The 16088-nt window shown below is 44.7% G+C and overlaps 2 protein-coding genes across 2 annotated transcripts; both read right to left on the reverse strand.

Moving 5' to 3' along the window:
• Window positions 1-3239: 3239 nt before the first annotated feature.
• Window positions 3240-5680, reverse strand: LOC108293110 (beta-defensin 4A-like). The gene is made up of 2 exons (XM_017514354.2): window positions 5460-5680; window positions 3240-3475 (listed from the first exon to the last, which is right to left on the reverse strand). The coding sequence occupies exons 1-2, from the start codon at window positions 5515-5517 to the stop codon at window positions 3339-3341; spliced, it is 195 nt and encodes a 64-aa protein (XP_017369843.1). The 5' UTR covers window positions 5518-5680; the 3' UTR covers window positions 3240-3338.
• An 8591-nt stretch (window positions 5681-14271) lies between these two features.
• On the reverse strand, window positions 14272-15449 carry LOC108293111 (beta-defensin 103A). Its single transcript, XM_017514355.1, has 2 exons — window positions 15179-15449; window positions 14272-14515 (listed from the first exon to the last, which is right to left on the reverse strand). Exons 1-2 carry the CDS (start codon window positions 15234-15236, stop codon window positions 14370-14372), a joined length of 204 nt encoding a protein of 67 aa, XP_017369844.1. The 5' UTR covers window positions 15237-15449; the 3' UTR covers window positions 14272-14369.
• Window positions 15450-16088: the final 639 nt, after the last annotated feature.

Genomic DNA, 16088 nt, shown 5'->3' on the forward strand with positions numbered 1-16088 from the left:
AAAAAAAAAAAAAAAAAAAAAAAAACCACACACACAAAAACAAAAATCTTCTCATTATTTTTGATTGAAAATAATTTGATTATTGGTATTGTTTGGCTCTGTTTCCCCACCCAAGTCTTAACTCAAATTGTAATCGCCATAATCCCCAGTGTGGGGTGGTGGGACCTGGTGGGACGTGACTAGACCCTGCTGTTGGTTTCCCCCATGCTGTTCTCATGATAGTGAATTCTCACGAGATCTCATGTTTTTATAAATGGCAGTTGCCCCTGCACACGCTCACTCGCTCTCTTTTTCTCTCTCTCTCTCTCTGGCTCTCTCACTCTCTTTCTCTCTCTCTCTCTCGCCTGCCACATGTAAGGCTTGCTTGATGCCTCTTCACCTTACCAGTGATTGTGAGGTTCCTGAGGCCTCATAGCCATGCTTCCTGTTAAGCCTGCAGAACATTAGTCAATTAAACCTTTTTTAAAAAATACTCAGTCTCAACTAGTAGTCTTTACAGTAGTGTGAAAATGGACTAATATAATTCTAATATCCTTGCTCTTGTTTTCTTTATAATTATTCTTCCTGGATGTCTTTAAATACCAAATTGTGTTATAGTCTCACCAAATTTTAAAAAATGGGCTATTTTCTTTTTTCTTTTTTTTTTGAGACGGATTATTTTCTTAACTTTATCCCTTCCCTTTCAACTTCTTTCTGCCTTTAAACACACAAGGTGATAGGTTGCTTGATATTTCTGCACAGCACGCTGTTCATGGTTTATCTAATCTTTCTCTCCCTTTGTGTTATTTCTTCATGTGTTTGTATTAATATACAGATTTATTGATCTTTTCTTCAATACCATCACATGCCATTAATTCAGTTCAGAATATTTTTTATTCACATTCTTATTTTGTTTTATTGCTGGAAGGTCCATTTGTTTCTTTGCATGTGTCCTCCTCGTCAAAAAGTTTTTCTCTTCAGCCTTGCACATATTTCTGACTTGTATAATCCACCCCTTACACCCCTCTTTCCAAACCTAGTGTCTTTGTCATCATTGGGCCTGCTTTGACTGAATGACTTTGCTCCTGGTTATGAGCCCTATTTTCCTTCTTTGTATGCTTGCAAATATTTCACTCGATTCAGTATATTATAGAGCTGAAATGGCTGAGTGACAATTTTTCTTGTTTTCCTATGAAGACTGTTAGACCTTATTCACAGTCACGTGTACATTTGCGATTCTGTAGATTTGTCTGGACCTTTCGGGAACGGCTTCACACGTTTGTTGGAGCTGTTGCAGAACACTTTTATCCAGAGCGAAATAGCACCACGACTCGCTGATGGCTTTCTCGGGTCTCTGAGGGTCTCTCGACTTTGCTGTGGGGATGCAACGTGTTCAAGCCTTGACTGTCCTCATGAAATCGCCATCACTTCCTTATGGCGTTTTTGCTTTTCTCTAGCCTGGTGACGTCTTACCCCCAGTGCGCTCAGATCACAACCTAGCCCTAGAGTGAAGGTGTCCCTGCCCTTTTCCAAGAGTCAAGACCCCTGCCTCCTTCCAGTGACCCCCTCTCTGTTATTCTCGGCTGTAAATTGGGGTGTGACACAGTTTGGATGTTTGCCTTTCCGAACATCATGTTGACATGTAATCCCTAATGTCGGAGGTGGGGCCTGGCAGGATGTGTTTGGCCAGGGGAGTGGCTCATTTGTGAATGGCTTGGTGCTGTCCTGGAGATCATCCGCAGGCTCCTGCTTTGACTCACGGAGTTCTGCCTGTTGAACATGGTGTGGCACCTTCCCCGCTCTTGTTCCTTCTCTCACCCTGTGATACGCCTGTTCCCCCTTCACCTTCCACCATGACTGGAAGCTTTCTGAGGCCTCACTGTACCAGATGCCGGCACCATTTTACTCATAACGTCTGCAGAACAGTAAACCAAAATAAACTACTTTTTCTTATGAATTACCCGGCGTTAGGTATTTCTTTACAGTAGTAAAAAATAAACCAACACAGAAAACTGGTACCGTGGAGGGGACTTTGCTAGGAAGATACATAAAAAATGGGGAAATGGCCTTGTAACTGGGTAACTGGCAGAGGTTGGAAGAATCTGCAGGGCTCAGCAAAAGACAGGCAGAGGAGGCTGGGCGTGGTGCCTCAGGCCTGTAATCACAGCACTTAGGGAAACGGAAGAGGGTGGATCATCTGAGATGAGGAGTTCAAGACAAGCTTCACCAACATGATGAAACACCATAACTAAAAATACAAAAATTATCCGGGTGCGTTGGCTCACCCCCGTAGTCCCAGGTACTCGGGAGACTGAGGCATGAGAACCGCTTGAACCGGAAGGTGGAAGTTGCAGTGAGCTGAGATCATGCCACTGCACTCCAACCTGGGCAACAGAGTGAGATGTGGCCTCAACAATTTAAAAAAAAAAAAAAAGGACAGGCAGCTGAGGGAGAGTTTGCAAGTCTAGAAACATGTTAAATGTATGTGACCAAATGCTGATAAAGGGATGGACAACAAAGTCCAGGATGACGAGGCATCAGGCGCTGTCTGTCTTCCTGGGGTTTGCTCCGCTCTGCTTGTGTCCCACGCTGTATTGTCCTCATTTAACGGTGCTCTCAAACAGGGCTTGTTTTTAACAGCATTTACTTGGATCCTATTATGTTTGTGTGTAAGGAAACTCTTGTACAACTCCATTTTACCATCCAATTTATGAAATAGTTTACGAATGACCAGCACATAAATGAATAAGACAAACTCCGCACTAGTAAGAATCTCATAGCTAAACGGAGAATTGAAAACTCATGCACCCTGTAGGAAGTATAATTGCATAAGAAACATAAACCAAACCTAAAATGCAATAAAATAAATAAATGGAAAAAAAAAAATAGAAACATAAACCAGAAGAAGGGAGCGCTTGTGGAGAACAGAGGACTGGGCATCTCCTCCCTTGGCAGGTCTCCCATGATTCCATGAGGGAAGTGGTCTTTGAGTTGGGCTTGCTATTTTTAGGGATGGTGAGGGCATTCAAGGGGAGGATGCAGGAGGAGCAAAATGAAAAATGCCAGAAATAATTGGGGAAGGTCAGGGGACACAATGGGACAGATGGCTGTGACCCTGGAAAGCACTCCAAGCACCACCGTGGTGTCCCTGATCACTGCACTGGTCTGCAGAGCAGAGAAGGACATTCCCAGGATGTCAGAGAGTGGCCTGCCCAAACCAACACCACAAACTTGCCACAATCACTAGCATCCAGATTCTGTGTCTTTGAACACTCGTTTAATTTGGTTTACATGTCACACGTCTCTGCTGAGGGAGCCCTTTCTGAATCCACATCAGCCACAGAAGCTTCTCGGCCTCCTCAATTCTTCTTGCAGCACTTTGTTCCAGGGAGACCACAGGTGCCAAGCTGTTTAAAGCCATTGGGGCAATATATGGGAAGGCATACACCACCGCTCTTTACGCAGCTGACAGGATTATTTATATGACCAAAAACACCTAACAGGAAAAAACACGGAAAAAGCAAACACCACGTTAGAATTCAAAACCCATGTTGCAAAACCACAAACTCCGTGTCAGCATGGCCCTGAGTAAATCAGCAGTGGGCGTCTTTCCCAAGCCTGGGCTGTTCCATCGTGATAATGAGACGTGAGCCAGTCACTGGGATCTCAGTTTCTGACATGGAGGCTGGCACTGCTGTGCTGTGGGGGATGCTTATTTTTGCAGGACCTGAATGTGAAAGACCCTGATCTCTCCTGAGTGACGGGGGCATCCAGGTGGGGTCAGGTAGGACCTCATCGAGGATCTCTTGTGATTTCAAGCTCCACCACGAGAAGATAACCTCAAAGCCACCCTACCTCCATTTTAACATACAGGCCAGTAAATTTTGCTTTCCAAATCATTCGTCTGTTAAGTATTAGAACTGAGATGGAATAAAAACGTGTATCTCGCTGGGCTGCATTGTCGAATATGAATCTCACATGGAGTAACTTACAGTTGAAAACCACAATGAACTGTAGTAACAGCTTTTGTTATGGCTTGTTTCTTCTATCTAAGTCCTGGTTCCAATGTCACCCTTCTTTTTCCCTCTCTCTCTCTCTCCCTCCCTCCCTCCCTCCCTCCCTTCCTTCCGTTGTTCCTGGTACTGTGTTACGTGTTGGAAAATATCGAGGTCCCTGGTGCTTCTAAGAGCTCCATTGTTCTCTTGTAACCCAGCATCCGTGAACAAAACTGATAAAAGGAAACTTTGACAACATAATATCTACCGCATCCGTTACTTTAGGTTTCAGTCTCAAAGTTTCTTTCTCCTTCTCTCCATCCTTCCCTTCCACTCTCCCTCTTTTATCCTTTCATGCTTTCTATTTTATTTCCATAATATCAAGGAGAAAACGAAGGTTCGGCATCCAGATTTAAAAGTTGCTTTCAATGGGCTGTCCCTGTCCTGTGAACCTGCAGTGGCCTGGCGGCAGGGAAGCGTTCTCAGGGCCTCGGATCAGAAAAGACCCAGGGGCAGACTGTCTGCAGCAGTAGCTCCGAGAGGGTACGTGGGGCCTTAAGATTCTCTGGAGTTCTCCAGGTTGCAGTATCTACCCTTCAAATGTAAACCCTTAGAAAGTGACATTCTGTCCTTCTTTCTTTAGGTAAAATAACATTTCTGACTTTTATTTTTAAAACGTCACCTAATGGGTTTCAACCATAGTCTTAGCAGTCATAGCGTGGAAAGCAGTGAGGAGATGAGTTTAAAACGCTACTGGGCCCTTCATATCAGCCTAAAAGAGAGGCTGAGGTGTCCGCTGGGTTCTCCAGCTCCTTCTATATGGAACCAATGCCTGGTTCTGTTAAGTCAGGCATGTGGTCTACTCAGTCTAAAGGTGTGTGTAGAAGAAAGAGAAAGACAAGCTCTGGGGGAGAGATGGAGAGGGAGGGGAAAAACAGAGAAAGAGGCTGGAGAGTGGGGAGAGAGAGAGGCAGGAGAGAGAGAGAGGTGGGGGGGCAGGACACAGATAGGAAGAGAGAGAGAGAGGCGGGAGACAGAGATAGGAGAGAGAGAGAAAGTTGGAGAGAGAGGGGCAGGAGAGAGAGAAAGACAGACAGGTAGAAATAGAGGGAAAGACAGGAGAGAGAGATAGAGGCAGAGAGAGATAAGAGAGGGAGACAGGAGGGGGCAGGAGAGAGAGGGGGAGAGAGGCAGGACAGAGAGGTAGGAGAGAGAATAGAGCGAGGGACAGGAGAGAGAAGAGGGACAGAGAGGCAAGAGAGAGAGAAGGAGTGACAGCGAGGGGCAGGAGAGAGAGAGAGATGGAGAGAGAGAGACAGAGGCAGGACAGACAGGAGAGAGACAGGAGAGAGAGAGACAAGAGAGATAGAGAAGGGAGGGAGAGAGAGACAGAGGGTTAGGGGAAATTAGAGGAGGCAGACACAGAGACAGCCTCTACCCCATTCTCCCATTTGTCCAACCTCCTGTTTCCCTGGCCCACCTCACCTGGAAGAGGCATCAGGAATACGAAGAGGAACGAGAGGAGGAGGTACAGGACCCTCATGGCTGATGGCTGGGAGCTTCACCAGGAGCTGAGTCTGGGAAGGGCACTGAGCCTTCCACCTTATAAAGGCCCTGGCCTCTGGTCACCGGGTAGAATTCAGACCCAGTATTGGCTGCAATGCACATTGCAAAGAGTAGAATTCAGCCACCTAGCTGGTGAGTCAGAGAATGGCCCTAATAGAATAGTGCACACTCAGGAGATTGTATGCAAATTTGGACTCGGGAAACCCCAGACAATCCCCTCCTCCTGCTCTTGGGACCAGAAAAGCCCCCCTGTCTTGCATCATTTAAAACCTAGTGTATGGTTGGAGTGATGGGCTGGGCCTGTCTCACAGGGGAACAAACAAACTCAGGGCCTGTAGCACAGAGCTCACCTGTCATGTGCTCTGTGGGACGTCCTGTTTTGCCTGAATATCTGGGGACGGTCTCAAGCCACATGGGAGCTGGTTCCATCTAATTGCATCCATTGCTGGAACATTCAGCTCCTGGGGATGCAGCAGGACTGGCTGAAACCCGGGGACCCTGGAGGGGTCACAGCTCTGGCAGCACCAGCAGTGTGGTGGGCCCAGTCCTCCCAGGAGGTCCCAGCTGGTGAGATTCATGTGAGAAGTTGCCTGAAATTCCCCATCATCCCCACGGGACAGAGATGAGGCAGACGGGTGCCCATTTCCTTCCTCTGGGAAGGAGAATGGAAGGGTGGGATTGTGACCACATGTGTCCCCTCAGATCCCACCCAGGCCCGGGCCAGGAGGTGGCCTACGGCCCACACTTGAGTCCTTCAGTTCACAGTGACTCAGAGAGCGTCAGCTCCACAGGGCTTCCTGTGCCTTCCACAGACGCAGCACTAAGGGAGCTCACTGCTGTCGGGGTTTGGTGGAGAAGCACAGAGTGGGGCTGCGAGGCTTCCACATGGTCTCCTTGTGGGTCTCTCAGGACCCTGTCCTTCCTCCGTAACCCAGAGAAATCATCGGTGGTCATGAACAATGAATAGAGCCCTATGCCAGGGGCTCAGGGATGGGGCTTTTCTCGGGAGAATAACTGGCCTTCTTTCTGCTTCCTCCCTCTTTGGATCTAAGGGACATTTGAAGGACGAGCAGTCCCCAGTGTCCATGTCTATGCTGTCTCAGGGTGTAGCAGTGACACAGCCATGGGGTCAGTGAGTCTTTGCTCATGGCCTGCCTCACCTCTTCTTTTAAAATGTCACATTCTGAAGATTTCTGGTTCCTGGGAGGCCAGAGGCGGATTTAAAAGAAGCTGGTGAGGACATTGCATGGTCAGGATCCTCAATGGCTTTTTCTGTGAGAGGGTGTTTCCAATGGGATATGCAGAGAGAGGGCTGGGTCAGGTGCTGTCAGAACTGCTGAGGGAATTTGCATCCAGGGCTGCAGCTGCATCAGGACTTTGCTTCCCTGTGTGTCCAGCAGGCTGGAATTGAGGGGCAGACTCATTCATTCCTGACACTGGAACTGTTTCTTCCTGATGATGAAAGCATACAGAGAAACAAAATGTGAAGTAAAGGCTTTATGTGCTTTGTCTAAGTTAATGACGTTTTTAAAATACATATATATATATATATTTCTGTTGCCTTTAGAAAGAGGGAAACATCATGATGCTTCACCTTAATTATCTCAGCATAGATCTCTTACAAATGAGGGAAAATGCCTGCCTCCATCCCAGTGCCATTTGCACCCATTAACAAGAGCAGCTCCCTGGCCTGAACACTGGGATGGGAGCCACAGGTGCTCAGGAAGCAAACCCTCTGTAAATTATTGCAGAGCAAAAGCATGCCCATGGACATTGCACTTGCTCCAAGAAAAGCTTCCTGGCTGTTGATTTTTCTGGGTACGTGTTCAGTCTAGAGTCACACATTGAATTAGGTTGTCACGTCTCTTTCTTTGTTGAGTAACTATCCTTAAGGAAATGCCGTGGTACTTGGCAAGGGGCTTTATTGGGGCTTAGAGTTTGAGTTAAGAGACTGATTCCCAACTTTTTCATGTGCGGCGTCACTCCTGATTGATATGTTCTTAATGACTCCCATGCTTAACATTGTTATTATGAAAGTAATACACTCGCATTTAAAAACTCACCCATAGCAGGGTGTGAATTTCTCCCACACTCCTGTTCGAATCCCAGGAACCCCGATAGCATTGTGGTTTTACACTTTTTGTCCTCTCTAGATCTCACTCCATTTGTGAGGCCTTGTTAGGGGAGGTGAAATTGCTCTGAAATAGGAAAGTCTCTGAGAAGTGCAGCGCTTCTGTGTCCCTGGGGAAGAAGCCACCAAGGCTGAGGTAGCATGGGCCTGTTGCTCAAGGACAGCTGGGCTGACTCTTCCCATGAAAAGTCCTCTGGCTGCAGCTGCTGCTTTTTTCCTGGCACCCTGGCACAGCCCAACGGGACTCCTTCACAGCCATGTGCATCCTGGTGATAAGGCTTGTCTGATAAGGACCATCGGAGTATCACCTTTGCTTTCAAAGGTAGTTATCAGCTTCAGCAAGGAAGACCATCCACCAGCACAGACATGGGGTTCTTCACCGAAACTAGAAATGTAGCTATTAAAGACTCTGAGGGCATGCCAGGCTTAGGTCAAATCTAATTTAATTCATTTTTATGAGCTCAAAGCAAAGCCATGTAAAAGGGGAGCCATCAAGCCTGACTGAGAGACACATGGCCTGTTTTTAATGGAGCATGAGCATCCATGCTGTGTCCCCAAACCTCTTTCCTATAACTGAGGAGGAACTTTCAGGCTGTCTCTTTGTGGCATCGTGGTTCAGTTGCCCAGGCGAGAGAGGGAAGCCTCGTTCCTACAGACAGGATCCCAGAAAGCAAAGTCTCTCATGTCTGTGATTTTAGAAAACAAAGTTTCTCAGCAGTAAGTCCTCAGTGTTAAGTAACAGAGGCAGTTTTATTCATTTCTCTTTCTGTGGAATGGCCAGCTTCATGGGCTCTTGAGGGCAGGGCAGTCCCACAGGGAACTGCTCTCCGAAGGCCCGGTCCTGGTGTAAGGACACCACCCTCTCGACATTCTGAGTAATTTTCTCTTTGAACTTGTTTTGTAAGCGGAGTCCTGTGAGTGGTGCATGCGCGTGGGCAGAGAGGACACACACGGACATGAGGTGGGCAGGCTCAGACCCCGGCACCACAGCCACATGATTGGTCATAGTTGGTCTCGCTGCCCTTAGCACTCACATCTCTGGAGCAGCCCAGACACCTGGGGCTGGGCATGGTGGCACATGCTGTAATCCCAGCTACTTGGGAGGCTGAGGCAAGAGAATCACTTGAACCCAGGAGGTAGAGGTTGTGGTGAGCCGAGATTGTGCCACTGCACTCCAGCCTGGGCAATAAGAGCGAAACTCCATTAAAAAAAAAAAAAGTCCTGGTCTCCACATGCCCCACTGTCTCACAGGACTCTACCTACGGTGGCAGTGCCAATCCTCAGCCCTGGGGTGAAAGGAGGGCCTCTGTGTGGGGGGGTAGCACTGACACTTTGTGCCTGTTCATCCCTGGAGTCACTCTTCTTGGAGCTTCTGCGAAATACGAACCTTCTGGCCTGAGCACTGGGACAGGAACTGCAGGTGCTCAGGCAGCAAACTCTCAGTAATTGATTGTGAGACAAAGTGTGCACACGGAAATTGCAACAAAGTCGGCCACGGAGTTGATTAGAGTTCTTCAGAGAGTTTAGAATTATGCAAGGAGTTATCATGGCCTCAAAAATGGAAATTACATGTATAAAGATAATTATATTCTGTATATTATATAGAGAAGAGTGCTACTTTTATATAAACTTTCAGATGAATCAAACCTTAACAAGGAGGACAATTTTTAAATGGTTTTTCTTATTATTAAAGATACAGAGTGGAATGCGTAAGCAGGTATTTTCAATAAACTACAGATTATGATGCCACTTTGGTTCTGATGCAGGCCCCTGCAAATTACAGGAAATATCAGAAGAAGCATCAAAATTCCACTGGATAAATTCACATGTAAAATTCAGTTCGAACTTACGTGAGAATGGTTTGCTTAAGAAGCTCTATCATTTATAAAAGCCGTTTAGAAAAAATCACCAGCTCCAGATATACTAAAGTTTCTTAGTATTTCAAAATAATTCAACCCCATATAGTCACAGCTTAGAAAATATTCCAGAAACCTTTGCTTCAGCAGATTCTTCTCAAAAGAAAAACTGAAGTTGCACCAGGTATAAAGTTTGATGGCCAAATTAGTTGACAGATGAGTGGACCTGAAAAAGTGTTTAATTCACGCACATGTCCCATTAATAAGATGTTAGGGTTCTGTTGTGATCATGACACTCATTCGGGGGGAGATTTGCATGATTCTATCATCACTCCTGTGTAACTATTATCTCTATTACATTTTTAAAACAATGAAACATATTGGCTTCAGAAAGCTGAATGTCCTCCGGCCTCTCATAACGCTTTGTTCTACTGCTTCTTGAACAAGGTACCCTTCGTTTCCATTTTGCACTGAGCCTTGGGAATTTTGTAGGCAGCCCCACCATGGCCATTTTCATGCAGATTATCTCACTGAATCCTCAAAGCAAACCTGCCAGGCCGGCATTACCCAAGATTACAGAGGCAGGTCCTGGGGCCTAGAAAGTTTAGAGGACATGTTGAAGGTCACCTGTCTCCTAAGTGGCAGAGATGCAATTTGAAATAAAATCCCCCTCTCTTCGAAGCCCATGGTCTTAACTACTCCCACACAATCACCATGGTGTCCTGATCACCTCCCTCTTCATCCTCCTACAGCCCCAGAGCTACCGTAATGCTCTGTCTGAGGCCAGAGTCCATGGAGCTACTGTGGACCTCTCCCAGCTCCTGAGCTGAGTGGTGAGTCCAGAGCCTGGCCTGGCCTTGTAGGGGTGAGGAATGAGCGTGCAGTTACTGCCACCTCATGGTGGCTCTTTTACATAACCCTAAAACGCAGATCTAATCTGTTTCCTGCCTGCCTGAAGCCTGGGTGTGCACCTGAGACTTCCTGTGATTTATTTTTCCCCTTAATGAACATAATGAGAGTTCTCACAATTTTATGGATCCTCTCAAGGAGTCAACTTTTACTTATTTATTTCTAATGTTTTCTTTTGTGTCCAGTTTCTTTTTATTCACTCCTTTTATTTACTTTGGGTTTAATTTGCTCCCTTTTCCCTTTCCGTTTCTTATGGTGGAACCTTAAATTGTTTATTTGTGAGCTTCTCTTCTTTCTATTATAACAGCATTTAATTATAAAATTGTCTCCAAGAGTTGCTTTAGCAGCAGTTCCACAGATCTTGGTATGTTATGGTTTCAATTTCTATCAGTTCAACTTATTTTCTAATGTATCTTGTGATTTCTCCTTTGACCATTAAGAAATATGTTCATTGATGTTCCAATATATGGGAATTTTACCAGATACTTTTCTGTTATTGATAGCTTTGTGAATTCCACTGTAGATCGACACTATATTTTGTATAATTTTAAACAATGCTAATTTTTTGAGACATTTCATAGGTTAGTATGAGTTCTATTGGGTAATATTTGAATGGATTCTGCCTTATTTCATAGAGTGTCCTATAAAACTCAAATAGGTTGTGCTGGATAATACTGTTTTTAAGTCTTCTCAATCTTTACTAATATTTTATCTGCTTTAAAAAATCTATTACAAGAAGAGAAGTGTTGAATTGTCTAATTGTAATTGTTAATCTATTTAATGTCTATTGATTTTTCTTTAAGAATTTCAAAATTCTGTTATTAGGTGCACACTGATTTAACACCTGCTCTTAGTGATGTAACTGCTTGATCATGAGCAAAAATATCCCTCGTTATTCCTGATCATACCCCTTCCTCTAAAATCTACCCCAATTTATGCCAATGAGCCAATATAGCCAACTGTTTTCTTTATAGTAATGTTTTTATATTATATATCTTTAACTCTGAATTTGTTCTTACAGTTTATACATAAAGTGGGTATTCAGAGACAGCATGCAGTTGGGTCTTGTTTTCTACTGAACTGACAATCTCTCTTTAAGGAACTTCCAGAATGTTAGAAGCACATTCTTTTCATCATATGGAACCAAATTTCTACCCGGCATCTTCCCTTTCTGTCAAAAAAATTATTTTTGCATTTTATGGTACAGACTTGCTGGTGAGGAATTCTCTTAGCTTTTATCGTTGTTACTGGAAAATGCCTTTACTTATTATTTGATTATGTGTTGACCTTTTCTTGGAAATACATTTTTGCTGAGATGGAATTCTAAGATGACTTTTTTTTTCTTTTGGCAGTTGAAGATATTTTATATTGCGGTTCTTCTGTAAGTAATATGTTCTTGTGTAACTAATAAGTTGAGATTTGTTTTGTTTTGTTTTGAGATGGAGTTTCGCTGTGTTGCCCAGGCTGGAGTGCAGTGGCATGATCTCAGCTCTCTGCCATCTCTGCCTCCTGGGTTCAAGAGATTCTCCTGCCTCAGCCTCCTGAGTAGCTAGGATTACAGATGTGTGCCACCCTGCCTGGCTAATTTTTGTATATTTTTAAGTAGGGACGGGGTTTCACCATGTTGGCCAGGCAGGTCTCAAACTCCTGACCTCAAGTGATCCTACTGCCTTGCCCTCCCCAAATGCTGGAATTACAGGGGTGAGCCGTTGTACCCGGCCTCAGGCTGCTTTTAAAATTTATTTTTGTTACTGATTTAGCTTAATTTGATTATGACATGCTTCATGTGGTTTTCTTCATGTTCAGCTTGGATGTCTTCATGTGGTAAATTTGTGCGTTTATAGTCTCACCAAATCTGGAAAACCAGAGGCCATTCTTTCCTTAGCTCTATCCTCTCTCCCAAAACTTCTTTCTGCCTCTAAACATACATAGGTGCTAGGTGCTAGATCGCTTGATGTTTCCACACAGGTCACTGTTTATCATTTTCCAGCCCCTTTTACCTCCCTTTGCTTTATTTCTTCATTCATTTGTAGTAATATAAATTCAGGTTTACTGATCTTTATTTTGGAATATATGCTACAATCCAATTCATAGTATTTTTTACTCAGATGTTTATTTTTAATCTCTGGAAATTCCATTTGTTTCTTTACATCTCTCCTCATCATGAAGAATTTTTCTCTTCAACCTTGGACACATTTACAACAGGTCTTTTATATCCCTTTTTGCCAGTCCTAGTATCCTTGTCATCTCTGGATCTGTTTTTACTGAAGGACTTTTCTCTTTGTTATGGCCATATTTTTCTGCATGCCTGCTAATTTTTGATGAGATTCGGTACATTATAAAGCACAAATTGTTGAGTGATAGATTTAGTTGCTTTCCTTTGAGGAATGCTAGACTTTATTCTGGCCCACATTTAAGTTTCTTATAGACAAGTCTTTCAAGAATGGTTTAGAAAAAAAATTGTTAGAGTAGTTGCAGAAAGGTTTAATCTAGAGCCAAATAGCACCACTACTAATGTATTAGTTTTCCGAGGACTCTGCAGCCTCTCCACTTTGCTGGTGGAAATGAAAACTTTTCCAGCCTTTAGTGCTCATGAAATTGTTATCCAGTCCATTTTGTGTGTTTTTGTTTGCCTCTGGCCTTGTGAAATCTTACCCCAAGTGTGCTCAGATGAAAATATAGCCCGAGACTGGAGATTTACCGTGCACCCCTGCCCCCACCGCCAACACTTGTGGGTCTGGTTTCCTTCTGGATACCCTCTCTGTGCTATTTTGCCCTGGAGATGGGACTGTTTTGTGCTTCGTGAACTTTTATCTCAGTCTCTTCAGTGCCTCAGAATTGCGGGTTTTCATGTGACCTCTGTGGGCTGTGGTCTGGACCCTGTGGCTGTAGTAAGCTGGGGGGATTCGGAAATCTCATTTTAATTGTCTGTTGCACTGCTTATTACCCAATATCTGAACACAGCTATCTCACACCTGCTGACAGGTTCCTCTTGTCTACTGTCAGACAGTAATTCTGACAGTAGCAGTGAGTCCATTCTGGATGGAAAATGAGAAAAAGGCTCATCTTTTTTGAGTCCTTGAGCCCTTCTTCCTAAGAGCCTCCTTGTATTGTCTTTTTTCCATACATAACACCTTGGGGTCTGGTGTCAGGTATGAAGGACCACACACTCCATTTGCTGAAATCTTTCCACATCAACATTAAGAGAGCACTAGATAGTTAAACTGCAGTGCCTCCATATCATTCGAATGATTGAAGGACTCAAGTCAGAACCCTGTGGTGAATTAGAGGAAAGACTGTAAGCATTGGGAAATCAGCTGTGCTTTTAAGATGGAGATAAAATGTGAGACGGTCTCTGAAGGACAGGCTAAATTTAGAGATGAAGTTGGAGGAGCAATTATGTATCAGACACAAGGTCAACCACAGCAGAGGCGTGGATGAGAGAAAGCAAAGCGAGTATTTGAGGAAGAGCCAGGTTCCCTATTTCTCTGAAGACAGTGGTTTTAGAAGGAATTGGGATGACCCCTGAGGGATGCATGAACACCTGAGAAATAGATTTGGTGGAGAGATGCCATCTGGGGTGGAAGGACTGAAAGATCTAAGGCTTGTGTGATACAAAAGCAAAGGGCATGTTTCAGGAGAGTGAAGAGTCCAGCTTCACTGGCGCATGACGTTCAGAAAGGAGGACTAGAACCTGGCAACCCTTAGATAATGTGGTCAGGCTCCCTTGTAGACTTCTCCAGAGATTCTACCCTCTTTGAATGAAAGGCGAGTCCTTAAGACTTTCTAAATTGCATTTGTGGAAACAACTACCAAAATAACCAGAATTTTTTGTAAAAAAATGAAGCTCCTAATTTTTAAAAAAAAAAATTTTATAAACATTATGGAGGCATTTCCACACTTCACAACATTCCCATCCTGTTTCTGGGTTTTTCATTTCTTTCTTCGGCAGCATTTTCGGCCACGCGTTGAGCACTTGCCGATCTGTTCCTCCTTTGGAAGGCAGCTGAGCACAGCACACCGGCCGCCTCTGACTCGGCAATAATATTTCTGTAATGCGTTTATGATTCCTCCATGGCCTGCAATGACAAAACAGCACACATGGAAAGATTTTAGAAAGACTTCTGGTACATGTCCAAGGCTTCTGGAATTCCTCAAATAACACATCTGTTGCTTTTCTTGCATTCTTTTGTTTCTTTTTCCTTTTTCTATAAAATCAGGAGGTAAAGGTAGGACTAAGCAACCCATAGGCGATGTTTCTACGGCTGCAGCTCAGCTGTGGACCCACAGTGGCACTGGGGAAGTGGTGTGACCCTGTGACTGCCGCAGGAACAGTGTGGGTGCTGGGGCTGTGGTGTCCTCAGAGGCAGCCCAAACACTCTGCCTCCAACCACTGCACTGGGTAAAACAGGAGGCTGTGCTTCTGTTCTCAGAGTAAATCAGTCTTCCCTGCTGTATTAAAATATTGTGTCAGTTTCATGTCTCATCAGCAGGCATAGCAATCTTCTAGGGGAAAGAGATAGCTTTTGGGAACTATTTAGTTTCTTAGGAATAGATCAGGAAAGACTAAGAAACCTGATGTAAGGTTTGTAATAATTATTGTCTGAAAGAAAAAAATGGTGATGCCTGGTTCCCATACAATGAACCTGCCTGGTCTAAAGGGCTCTGAAGGATGGAGAGGGACTGACTCTGAATATATGCTCCCAGTTAGTTCGACCCTTGGATTTCCCAGCCCACCTTACCTGGAACGGGCACCAAAAACAGGAAGAGCAAAGCAAACAGAAGATAATGGATCCTCATAGCTGCCAGGCTTCACTCCAGGCTGAGACTGGATCTAAAAGTGTGCTTGGTCACTTTATAAAGGTTCCAGCCATTGCTGCAATTCTTTTCATGTTACGGTGATGATGTTACGACATGTTTCCTGGTGTGTCATACCAGTGCCTCTCACCATGCAGAACACACCCATGCCAGACGTAATTGGGAACCCAGTGGTGAGGCAGAGCTCCCTGTGGAAATGTGGCTGTCCCGCTGCTCTCTGGACTCGAGGGGCTTGTCTGGGTATGGGTCGGATCGGGTTGTGGGCACATCTAGGAATGCTGTGGGCAAGAATGCCCCCTTTGGGGAGTAGTCTGAGAGCATGTGGCTGGGGCTGACTTGCTCGAACGGTGTTACTTTGGAGCTTTTTTCCTCTTTTTAAAATGTTGCAAGAGTCTAAGACCCTCCTGGGAACCAAATAAATCCAGTTCTGGACATACTCAGTATCTGGCAATAGGACTGGATTTTTGGTAGTGAGGCAAGGGAGCAAAATGGGCTTCATTCAAGGTTCCCTGACCCTCTGGCCCTTGGCCTGTGATAGTGTGCTATAAGTTGAGTGAAACATATCTGATTCTTTCATTTGTTTTAATTTTGAGAGACAGAGTCTCACTTTGTTGCACAGGCTGGAGTGCAGTGGCATGATTATAGCTCTCAGGCTCAAGAGGTCCTCCCACTTCAGCCCCCAGAGTAGCCAGGACCACAAACACATGCCTCCACACCTGCCTAAATTTTAAATTTTCTGTAGAAAATAAAGTGGGGTCTCACTATGCCCCCCAGATTGGTTTTGGGCCCAGATGTGAACTCCTGAGCTCAAGCAATCCTCCCACTTCAGCCTCC

Source organism: Cebus imitator, unplaced genomic scaffold, assembly GCF_001604975.1.
Source record: "Cebus imitator isolate Cc_AM_T3 unplaced genomic scaffold, Cebus_imitator-1.0 Scaffold523, whole genome shotgun sequence".
NCBI classification, from domain to species: Eukaryota; Metazoa; Chordata; class Mammalia; order Primates; family Cebidae; genus Cebus; species Cebus imitator.